Below are 10,504 nucleotides of genomic sequence, written 5' to 3' on the forward strand. Positions count from 1 at the left end.
AGTAATTTTTATTATGGAACCACTTAGTGTATATAAAACACAAGTGTGTATAATAATATGAACATGCGCACACACACACACACGCACACACACACACACACACACACACACACAGAGTATACCCCTCACATTTCTGCAAACATTTTAGTATATCTTCTCAAGGGACAATACTATAGAAATGAAACTTGGATATATTTTAGAGTAGTCAATGTGCTGCTTGTATAGCAGTATATATTTACTGTCCTCTGAAAATAAATCAACATACAGCCATTATTGTCAAAATAGCTGGCAACAAAAGTGAGTACACCCTAAGTGATAAAAGCTGTACGTCGTTTAACCATGCAAAGCCACATGTCCTATTCATCCAATGTTTTTGTCTGCTTGACAGGACCATACAAATTTGTATATCTTGAATTAAAGCAGTTAAAATTTGTGCTTTGAGTACAATTCTCTCATACTGACCAATGGATGTTCAACATGGCACCTCATGGCAAAGGACTCTCTAAGGATTTGAGAATAAGAATTGTTGCTCTCCACAAAGATGGCCTAGGCATTAAGAAGATTCACCCTGAAACTGAGTTACAGTACAGGCCAGTACATGGTGGTGGTAGCAGCATGGTCTGGGGCTGGATGAGTGCTGCTGGTACTGGGGAGCTGAGCTTCATTGAGGGACACATGGATTCCAACATGTACTGTGACATTATGAAGCAGAACATGATGCCCTCCCTTCAGAAACTGGGCCGAACCACATGATAACGACCCCAAACACACCGCCAAGATGACAACTGCCTTGCTGAGGAAGGTGAAGGTGATGGTGATGGAGTGGCCAAGTATGTCTCCAGACCTGAACCCTATTGAGCACCTGTGGGGAATCCTCAAACAGAAGGTGGAGAAGCACCATGTGTCTAACATCCAGCAGCTCCGTGATGTCATTATGGAGGAGTGGAAGAGGATCCCAGCAACAACCTGTGCAGCTCTGGTGAACTCCATGCCTAGGAGGATTAAGGCAGTGCTAGATAACAATGGTGCTCACACAAAATATTGACACTTTGGACACAGTTTTGACATGTTCACTTAGGGTGTACTAAATTTTCAGAGGACAGTAAATATATACTGCTATACAGGCAGCACATTGACTACTCTAAAATATATCCAAGTTTCATTTCTATAGTATTGTCCCTTGAGAAGATAAACTAAAATGTTTGCTGAAATGTGATGGATGTACTCACTTCTGTGAGATACTATACATGCATACATACATACATACATACATACATACATACATACATGCATGCATGCATACATACATGCATACATACATGCATACATACATGCATACATACATACATACATACATACATACATGCATACATACATGCATGCATGCATGCATACATACATACATGCATACATACATACATACATACATACATAAATTATATTTAATAAAAATGTAAGGAACAAAATATATAATAAAAATTACCATTATAATAAAAAAATATTATTACAAAATAAAAGTTCCAAGTTTGGAAACATTAATGTTTTTGAAAATAGTCTCTTAATCTCAACATGGCTGCATTTATTTGATCAGTAATACTGTAAAACAGTGATACTGTGAAATATTATTACAGTTTAAATGAACTAGTTTGTGTTAAAAAGTAATTTATATCTTTGACGGCAAAGCATTTTTTAGCGTTATTACTCGATCTTCGTCTAATAAACATTACCGTTATAATTAAAAACATTATTACCATTTTCGATTGATAGATGGATGGATAGATGTAAATAAATAAATAATGGCAATTATATTTTTTCCTAAATTTTATTTATTTTTTCTGTTTTAGTTTTTCATAATTTTTTCCAGTAGGGTATGCTTTGCTCAAAAATATTTCACACCATACTGACGTCAAGAATATGAACACATTTGAAACGAATCTTGCCAATATATCAGTCAAACCAATTCACAAATTGGGTTTAAATGATTCATTCGCGAATCAGTTTTCATTTAGTGAATTTGAATGAGTGGGAACCCTGTCTCTAAACATGTGGCTCTGTATTGGCTTTTTGTTTTAGCTCCGTCCACCAGTTTAATTTTTTTTTCTTTTTGTGGGCTTTGAACTGCTCTTTTCTTCCAGATTCAGCAGCTCTGGCTATAGGCAGTTGTAAGAATTCACAGATGAAGAGTGTCTAGAGTAAGGGCTCGTTTAAACACACAAACAACAGCTACCACCACACATTGTGTTTAATGGAGAGCGAAAGGCTGTGTGTGAAAGTGAGAAAGCGAACGACTGTTTTGTCTGTCGATTTTAGTCCGACACGATGGTGTATCCACAAGGACGACGCACCCTCTGGCATGCGAAGAGCACAGTATATGTATAGACACGTCCTCTATATCTGTATATGCGTCTGATGTCAGGTCTCAGCCAATGTCTCACATCCAGCGCTCAGAATAGGCTTTTACCCATCATGCACTCTTTCAGTGAACTTCTAGATGTATATTGTTCTTTGAAGGAAGCAGCATGGCAGTTCAATTGAGTGCATGGTGAAAAACTGTTGATTGTAAGAGTCTTGTACAAGTTGTTTTTGTGTTTGTCTGGTCCAGCGTACTGGTGACATTGAGTCTATAGGTGGTTCACTTTTTCTGCTTACCTCTTTTTTTTTTTTGCTATCTCTTTCACTCTCTCTTTCTATCTATCTATCTCATTGTGTGTGTTAGTGATTTGCTCTAAAATGACTAAAAATTATTTCCTTTTCCTTTTTCTCTCTATCCATTCCTTTTTTGCTGCATCGTGATCTCTAACTTTTCGACAAATTAACAATAAAAGAGTCTCAACCGAGTTTGAGAGAAGCGGGAGATTTGAGGGCTCAAGGTGAGGTGTTGTGACTTTGGAAACCCTTATTTCCTCTCCTGGCTCATTATTTTAGTGTGTTGTGGATGTATACTTGCTGTCTCCCACTGTATGAGATATCCGAGTGTATTTTAGTGTAGTGTGTACAGCACGAGGGCCATTAGTCTGCTTTAATAATGAATGCTCGAGTGATGTGTTTTCTTGTTTTGTTTGTTTTTTGTTTTTTCATTTACATTAGGGCTGGGTGATATTTAATATTGAATATTCACTGTACTTTCACATTGATTTCAGCTGGTTATTTGAAATTAATCAACACTAGCTATGTTTCCAACCACCTATTTTTATGCGCATTTTGGGATATCGCATAAAAAAACAGCCAAGATCCGCATAAATTCTAAAAACATGCTTAAAAAAACCGAATGCGCTCGTTTGAGCCGGATAGATTTTGTAGCCGATTAGAAAACATGCGCATAAACTACTATGGAAACGCGTTTACTGAATCATTTCCTCAATGCGCATCAAAAAAATCATGTGACTTTGCGAGATGGGACGGCATAACTGGAATAACCAGCGGACTGATCTTTTTGCGTCTGACTTGCTGGTTTGGTTGTTCTGAAATGCCTGAGCAAAGTCTGTCGTCAAAAGTTAAATTCATAACACTGGATGGAAACATAGCTACTGAGTATCACAATGATTTTAATGCACTTTATTTGGCCAGAGAGCATCATTAGACTAGTTTTGCTGAGTGTAATAATTCTCTAGTTTCGAATGTTACATCATCTCTGATTATAATATCCATAGCAAATGAGTTTGAGTTTAGTTCATTTCTGTGAATCAGTTCAACCTGTTTATTTGATACATTTGACTAATTCAACAATTATTCAGTTTTCACTGAAGTGCCAGTGTGACTTTGGTGGTGTATTATTTTTTTTTTTTTAACTATTAACATGTAGAAAAATACTGACTTGCCCAGCCCTAATTCATGTTATATAGCATTAAAAAGGAGCTGCTTCTATGCATGACTTAGTTTGCTGTGCATTTGATTGCCATTAATTCCCATGTGTGCTGATAACCCATGCATGCATCCGCTGCAGTGATTCATCTCTACCATTGTGATTCAAGTAACCTCAGTATATAAAATAATCTTTATCCATTGCCTTAACCTTACCTTTCTCTCTTTCCATTCCCGTTCCGCTCTGTCTCGCAGTCGCCATGTATCTGGGGATCAGCAGAAAGATGAAGGGAAAGATGGAAAAGACGGGAAACCCCGCTCTCTCCGTTTCACCTGGAGTATGAACACCACCAGCACCTTGGAGCCAGCCGACATCATAAATGAGATCCGCAAAGTTCTGGACGCCAACAGCTGCAGTTACCAGCAGCGTGAATGCTTTCTGCTTCTCTGTACCCATGGGGACAGCCGCTCCGACAGCCTCGTCCAATGGGAGATGGAGGTTTGCAAACTGCCCCGGCTCTCACTTAATGGTGTCCGTTTTAAGAGGATATCTGGCAACTCCATCGCTTTTAAAAACATTGCTTCCAAAGTTGCAGGCGAACTCAAGCTATGAATATCTTTAATCTTACTACATAGAGGAATTTATGAAATTGTTCAGTTCAATATAGACAAACAAATTAAGCTGTACAATCGTTAAGTAGCAGTTCCCAATTTTTTTTTTTTTTTTAAATAAACCACTTAACATGTATTTGAAAAAATGTATATACTGTAACATTGCTTAAAGCAATAATTTCTTTAACATTGGTCACAATTATCGTATTATTGCGCAAGTTGTTAAATGCTGTAAAAAGAACAGGTTTGAACCTTTCAGTGTTACGCTTACGCACATCTGAGAATGTTCAGCGATGAACCAACTCATTACCATCACCGCCACTTCAGACTGATGAGTTGAGACTGATCATTCAGGAAATGGACACTAGATGGAGATTTGTGGGGTTTTGTTTTATTTTAGCTTTTAAACGGGCACTATTCTGTGGTGGTTTTAAGTATTGCGTGTTTTGGGCGGCTCTTGTGTAAAGGGTGAACCCGAATCTGGACTTTTTGAAAATTTGCTCTGCACCTCTGTGTATCGAGGGTGCTCGTCTGTGAAAACGGCTGCAGTAAACCTGATTTGAGCTCAGTTTCACTGTTTGAATGTTATTAAGAGCAACATTTAGATGTTTTATAATTTATTTCACGTTATTGCCCACTCAAGTGTATTTTTTGTGTAAATATTGTACTTTATGCGGTAATTACACATTTTCATACTGTTTTGTTGGATTTCTTTGAAACCAAGAGGGCATCTTGTAATCTTTCACTTAAAAACTCACCACAGATTCCATTAAACTCTCTGTAACTCGTCACGGTGTTCATAGCAGAGATCTAATACAGCTACAAAATGATCTCAATATTTGTATTGCCTCTTTTTTTTTTTATCTTTGTTATCTCGTCTTTTTTTTCTGACTCTGGATCACGTGAGCTGCAGGTCCACAACTTGGAGATCAAAGAAAGTGGTAGGAGTTTCAAGAGTTTGGGGTTGGCATGAAGTCTTTTATGCTCACTAAAGCCGCATTTATTTGATAAAAAAATACCGTAAAACTAATGTTGTAAAATAGTATTATTTATAACTTGAAATATATTACAATAAAAATAAAAAATAACAGTTAATTTAAAATGCTATTTATTCCTGTAATGGTAAAGCTGAATTTTCAGCATCATTACCCCAGTCTTCAGTGTCACATAATCCTTCAAAAATCATTCTAATATGCTGATCTGGTACTACTTGTATGTATAAATAAATGTCTTCAACATTAATAATAAGAAATGTTGCTTAAACAACACACACTTTGTGTGTGATATATATATCTTTAACCGTATTCAATTCTGAACCTTTACATTTGGTAGAAATGACGGTTTGTGAATGATTTCTATAAAACTTTTATTATGATTCTATAAAACAATTAGTCCTTGAATAATTCTTAAATCATGAATAACTGTAAAACTTAACAGGTAAAAGTTAAATTAATGTGGGAACCCTGGAATTGTAAACAGGATAGAACAGGGAACAAAGACAAAAAGCAAGTCATCATGGGCCAAACTTTATTTTCAGATATTCTCATCCATGTTTTGCCCTGTGACATCTATGTGTAACAAGAACTGATCCTTAAATAAAACATGTGTTCCAAGAACAAGTCAACAAACATTCAAATCAATCGGTTAACAAAGGTGAGGGGAGGTGGAGAGAGAAGAATGTGTGAAGTGAGGTTGACAGGCAGTCTACTTTTGGGCAGGCATAAGGTCATCAATGGACTGGCCTTTCTCCAGCCGTTTCTCCATCTCGATCATCAGCTTGACTCCATCCACCACCATCTGCACCAGCTCCACCTCAGAGAAGCCCAGGCGGTCAGCGTTGGAGATGTCAAAAATACCACCCACAGCTGCAGTGTCCACACCACCTAATGAACAGAGGCACCACTTTATTATTGCCATCAGTTTACATGATGCATCTCTGTTCTCCATGCCCGGTAGTAATAGTAATGTGCAGTTAAATGTTCTCCAGCTGAAATCAGTTCTTACCCGTTCCACGTTTCTGCAGCCTCAGTCTCTTAAGGATCTCTTCAAACTGGCGGTACTTGCTGAGATTAGGCAGTTTGACATGCACTCCTGCACGCAGGCCTGTGCCGAGGTTGGATGGGCAGGTGAGGACGTAGCCAAGGTGTTCATTCCACATGAACGAGTGACCCTTGTTTTTGAACAAATCCTCAATCTGAAAGAACAATCAGAGTTTTTTGCAGCTCTGTTCAAGCCACTATTTATCTAAAGTGTCTTGCGTACACCAGAAATTATTTAATTTACAAGATAAAGCACATTTGAGGAAGACATTTGAGGATATTTAAAATATCTGTAATTAGTGTATTTCAATACAAGATGCTAAATCCAGTTGTTATTTAAACTTTGACAAGATGGTCTCCACAAGGGTTCTTCTCAAAGCGGTTTCAAAAGAATGTACTGGCAATAAAAAATTATTTGCAACGCGATCAGCAAAAAACAAACAAAAAGTATAACTGTAAAGTTTTAATAATCACACCAATTCTGTGAGAATAGGGAAGTCCATACCATAACAATAACGAGCAATGATATGTGGCCTATTTCACAAAGCCGGTTTTAGAGGATATGAACACCAATATAGTTAACGTTTTTATTCAGTGTGAATGGGCCTCTAGAGATTGCAAACTAAAACTTCATCAATCAGCTATGAGCAGTCAGATACTTTCTTTTAACTGCCTTCTTAAACTTTAGTGGCAGCAGCTGTTTTTCCTGCCTTGTAAATGTTTCAGTTTATTATATTTCATATTAAGATCTCTCAATCTTCAGTAAGTGGATCAAATCAAATTCATGTTTTGTGATTGGCCGTTCACTGCAGATTTCACACTTTCATGTGGATGTGCTCCAGAGTGAATTAGTCAGCGAGTTAACAAATCATCAGTCATCAAACCCTAACCCCTCTTTCACACTGCAAGCGTGAGCGGCTCACAACTACATCGTCTCTGCTCATCGTCTATTGATGTAAACAAAAACATCCAAGAAAACAGCTCTGATCTTGTCGTTTCAGTCATACTTCGATACGTTTACAAGACAGCAAATATGAAAAAATAGTAATAATAAAAAAACCTACACTCAGGTTTGATTTGGGTAGTGCTATAGGCTATGTACCTGTCTGTGTATTACATAAACTAAAAGAAAGCTTATATATATATATATAAACCAACCATTTTCTCAGCACATTTGATGCTGCATGGTTTTAGTGTAAGACTGCTAAAAATATGCAGATCAAATTGCTGTTGCTGCATGTATTTGTAGGATCTGGAACAAACTGATAGGAAGTAGGTTCTTCTCAACAAAAGTAGCACAGGCAGTGCATTAAGGACAATCTTGAACACTGACCAGATGCCCCTGGCGTCGGGCCAATCACGAGCCATCCCTGAGGCCAGCAGCAGGGGAGACACAGGCTTGTTGAACAGGAAATGGTCATTGATGAGCTGCTGCTGCTCGGCATCTGTCATGTTCTTCAGAGCGTAGTATTTCCCTTTGAGATCCCCAGACAGGACCCCCAGAGCTACCCTGCCGCCCCCTGCAGCTGACCCTAGGACCTTTGCTTTCCCCACGCCTGGTCCTTCCTACTTAACCAAAGCCAAAAGCTTCCCTGCTCTGCCTCCTCCGCCAGGTCTTTCAAAGCCTTTCTGATGTTGGGCCCGGTGACTCCCATGCTCTTCAGGAAGCGCTGGGTGGATGCTCCCATGAACCCCCTATACAGCTGACTTCCACCAGGTAGCTGACAGCTGACCACCCAGCCTCTCTGCATTCGGCTGTGAGGTCGAGATACCAATCTTTTTTCCTCTCAAAGGTTGCCTCCATTCCTCCCTACCATGGGACAGTGAGCTCTGCTAAAATTACTGCCCGGGCTGTGGGAGACCAGACAATAATGTCTGGTCGAAGGTTGGTTGTGATGATCTCTGTTGGAAACCTGAGCTGCCAATCGAGGTCCATTCTCAGGTTCCACTCACAACTGCAAGCCAGGGCTGATCTCTGTGGCTGCGTGATGTTGGGGGCCCCTCCTCCCTCTCTGAAGTGGATCAGCTGCCTTGATGACGGTGGTAGGCGCTCACAGGCTGATTCCGCCCTGCGTACCTCAAGAATCTCTGCCAGCTTCCGCAGGACTCGGTCATGGTGTCACCAGTACCGACCCTGGGTCAGTGCTTTTTTGCAGCTTGACAGGATGTGCTGTAGGCTCGAATTTGGGGCATTGTAAAGTTGGCAACTCTCCTCTGGGCCATACCACAGACAGCGGTTGCTGGGGCTTGGGAGGGTGTCGTGGTGGACCTTATGAGGAAACTCAGCCTGGCTTGGGAGATCTTCCACATGTCGGCCCAACCTACGGTCCTGCTTATTACTCCTTCCCAGGTCGTCCAGCGTCCTTGCTGCCGCTGGCTAAGGGCTTTGATTTGATAAATAAAAAAAATAATAAATAATTTCTTAAAGAAACATCCTAGACTACAGATTAAAATTTCTATGTAAGGAATATTTATGTTGGTCCAATCACACATGATGATACTCATCACCACTAGAGGGAGTAACATGACCAAGTTTCAGGAACATAAGTTCTGAATGCTAATTTGCTATGCAATGCCCTAAAAGAATGTACTTTGTCTGTGAAGAAAAAGTAAACACTTTGAGTGTGTAGCAGGAGAAAACAGAAGTTTTGGGACATACTACCACATAACTGCATCTTTATCAGACAAGGTTGTAGCACAGTTATGCATCCTGTCACAATACGCGCCTGTCAATCATCTTGTCAATGTAATGATAGTGGCTGGTTTTATATAATAGTGGCAACCCTGTCTAGTATATGTTTGCACATGTGCAGAGAGTGGGTGTGGGCCTAAAGAGTTTGGCATAGTGTGCGTGGTGAAAGCCCGCCACTGTGAAAGATACTAATAAATGTAAATGTTACTCTTCAACCGATCTGGAGTTTGTGTGTATTGATAAAGGAGCATCTCGACCAAAACAGTCCATTCTCATATACACACTCTACATTTCAATTCATTTGATTTATGCTACTCAATTCTTCCTACCAGATTGGAGAGAAAAGAGGCATTACATTGATCTGCCAGTTATGGGTCTTTCATGCACAAAGCTCTCATGTTTTTTGCATAATGATGCAATTGGCAAATCTTAAAAAAATAAACAAAAAAGTTCACACTTTTTCATCAGGTTAGATAATGGTTATTAAAATCACTCAAACCCCTTAAGTCTCAACTTGATTATCGGTCTCACACTTTCACCATGTTTTTTTAGTTTAACACTTAAAGGGGTGGTTCAGGATTTTCTACATCGGACCTCATTTTCAAGTGAGCCTGGTTGTTATTCATCAGTGGAGACAGTTTTCAAACACATTCATCCAGTCCTTACTTTTGGATAGTTCGCCTATGCTAGGCTAGCGCGAGTCAACGGTGCACGTTAGCCTGCCATTAAAAACAGTTTTACCCACTCCACAGTACACCAAAAGCAAATAAATTATAACGCCAGACTATCGATGTAAATGTCTGTTGAGAGAATAATATTAAAAAATCAAACTACCCTTTCATCACATTGCATTAGTTATAATTTGTTCCCTGTATTTATAAGCAGTCTACAGCAGCGGCGGAGTTATATTTGGTTACCTAGGAAACCGAGAGAGCCACGGTACACATAACCAGAGAATGTCTGACATAACTATCACGCAAGTGTATTTACCTGCCGCTGACAATGTGATGAAAGGGTAACGTTAGTTTGATTTCTAACATTATTCTCTCGACAGACATTTACATCGATAGTCTGGCGTTATAATTCATTTGCTTTTGGTGTACTGTGGAGTGGGTAAAACTGTTTTTAATGGCAGGCTAACGCGTGCACCGTTGATTCGCGCTAGCCTAGCATAGGCGAACTATCCAAAAGTAAGGACTGGATTAATTTTTTTGAAAACTGTCTCCACTGATGAATAACAACCAGGCTCACTTGAAAATGAGGTCCGATGTCGAAAATCCTGAACCACCCCTTTAAGGTTAATGTTGCAGTGATATTTTAGTATCAATGGGATACTGTTATAGTTTTATTCATATTTTAA

General features: G+C 39.2%; 2 protein-coding genes across 7 annotated transcripts in view; one reads left to right on the top strand and one right to left on the bottom strand.

Moving 5' to 3' along the window:
- The window catches only part of mark3a (MAP/microtubule affinity-regulating kinase 3a), a 35,361-nt gene extending 30,112 nt beyond the window's left edge, over positions 1–5,249 (top strand). For 3 of the 6 annotated variants that reach the window (XM_084391949.1, XM_084391945.1, XM_084391946.1), the window contains one exon: positions 4,057–5,249. In XM_084391949.1, coding sequence (XP_084248075.1) covers positions 4,057–4,145 — 89 coding nt within the window. In that variant the 3' untranslated portion in view covers positions 4,146–5,249. Of the gene's footprint in view, positions 1–2,135; positions 2,323–2,825; positions 2,871–4,056 lie in introns of those variants that run through there. The other 3 variants (XM_084391947.1, XM_084391948.1, XM_084391950.1) reach the window with 2 other exon arrangements.
- Positions 5,250–5,926: 677 nt separating this feature from the next.
- LOC311280063 (creatine kinase, testis isozyme-like) lies at positions 5,927–6,624 on the bottom strand. Its single transcript, XM_084391952.1, has 2 exons — positions 6,418–6,624; positions 5,927–6,296 (listed from the first exon to the last, which is right to left on the bottom strand). The coding sequence occupies exons 1-2, from the start codon at positions 6,569–6,571 to the stop codon at positions 6,118–6,120; spliced, it is 333 nt and encodes a 110-aa protein (XP_084248078.1). The 5' UTR covers positions 6,572–6,624; the 3' UTR covers positions 5,927–6,117.
- Positions 6,625–10,504: the final 3,880 nt, after the last annotated feature.

The sequence above is a fragment of the Rutilus rutilus genome, assembly GCF_951802725.1.
Source record: "Rutilus rutilus genome assembly, chromosome: 20".
NCBI classification, from domain to species: Eukaryota; Metazoa; Chordata; class Actinopteri; order Cypriniformes; family Leuciscidae; genus Rutilus; species Rutilus rutilus.

Coding starts and splice junctions, on each gene's coding strand:
- LOC311280063 (XM_084391952.1), bottom strand. CDS start 6,571: ATGTGGAATGAACACCTTGGCTACGTCCTCACCTGCCCATCCAACCTC. Junction 6,297..6,417: donor GCTGCAGAAACGTGGAACGG/GTAAGAACTGAT, acceptor TCTGTTCATTAG/GTGGTGTGGACACTGCAGCT.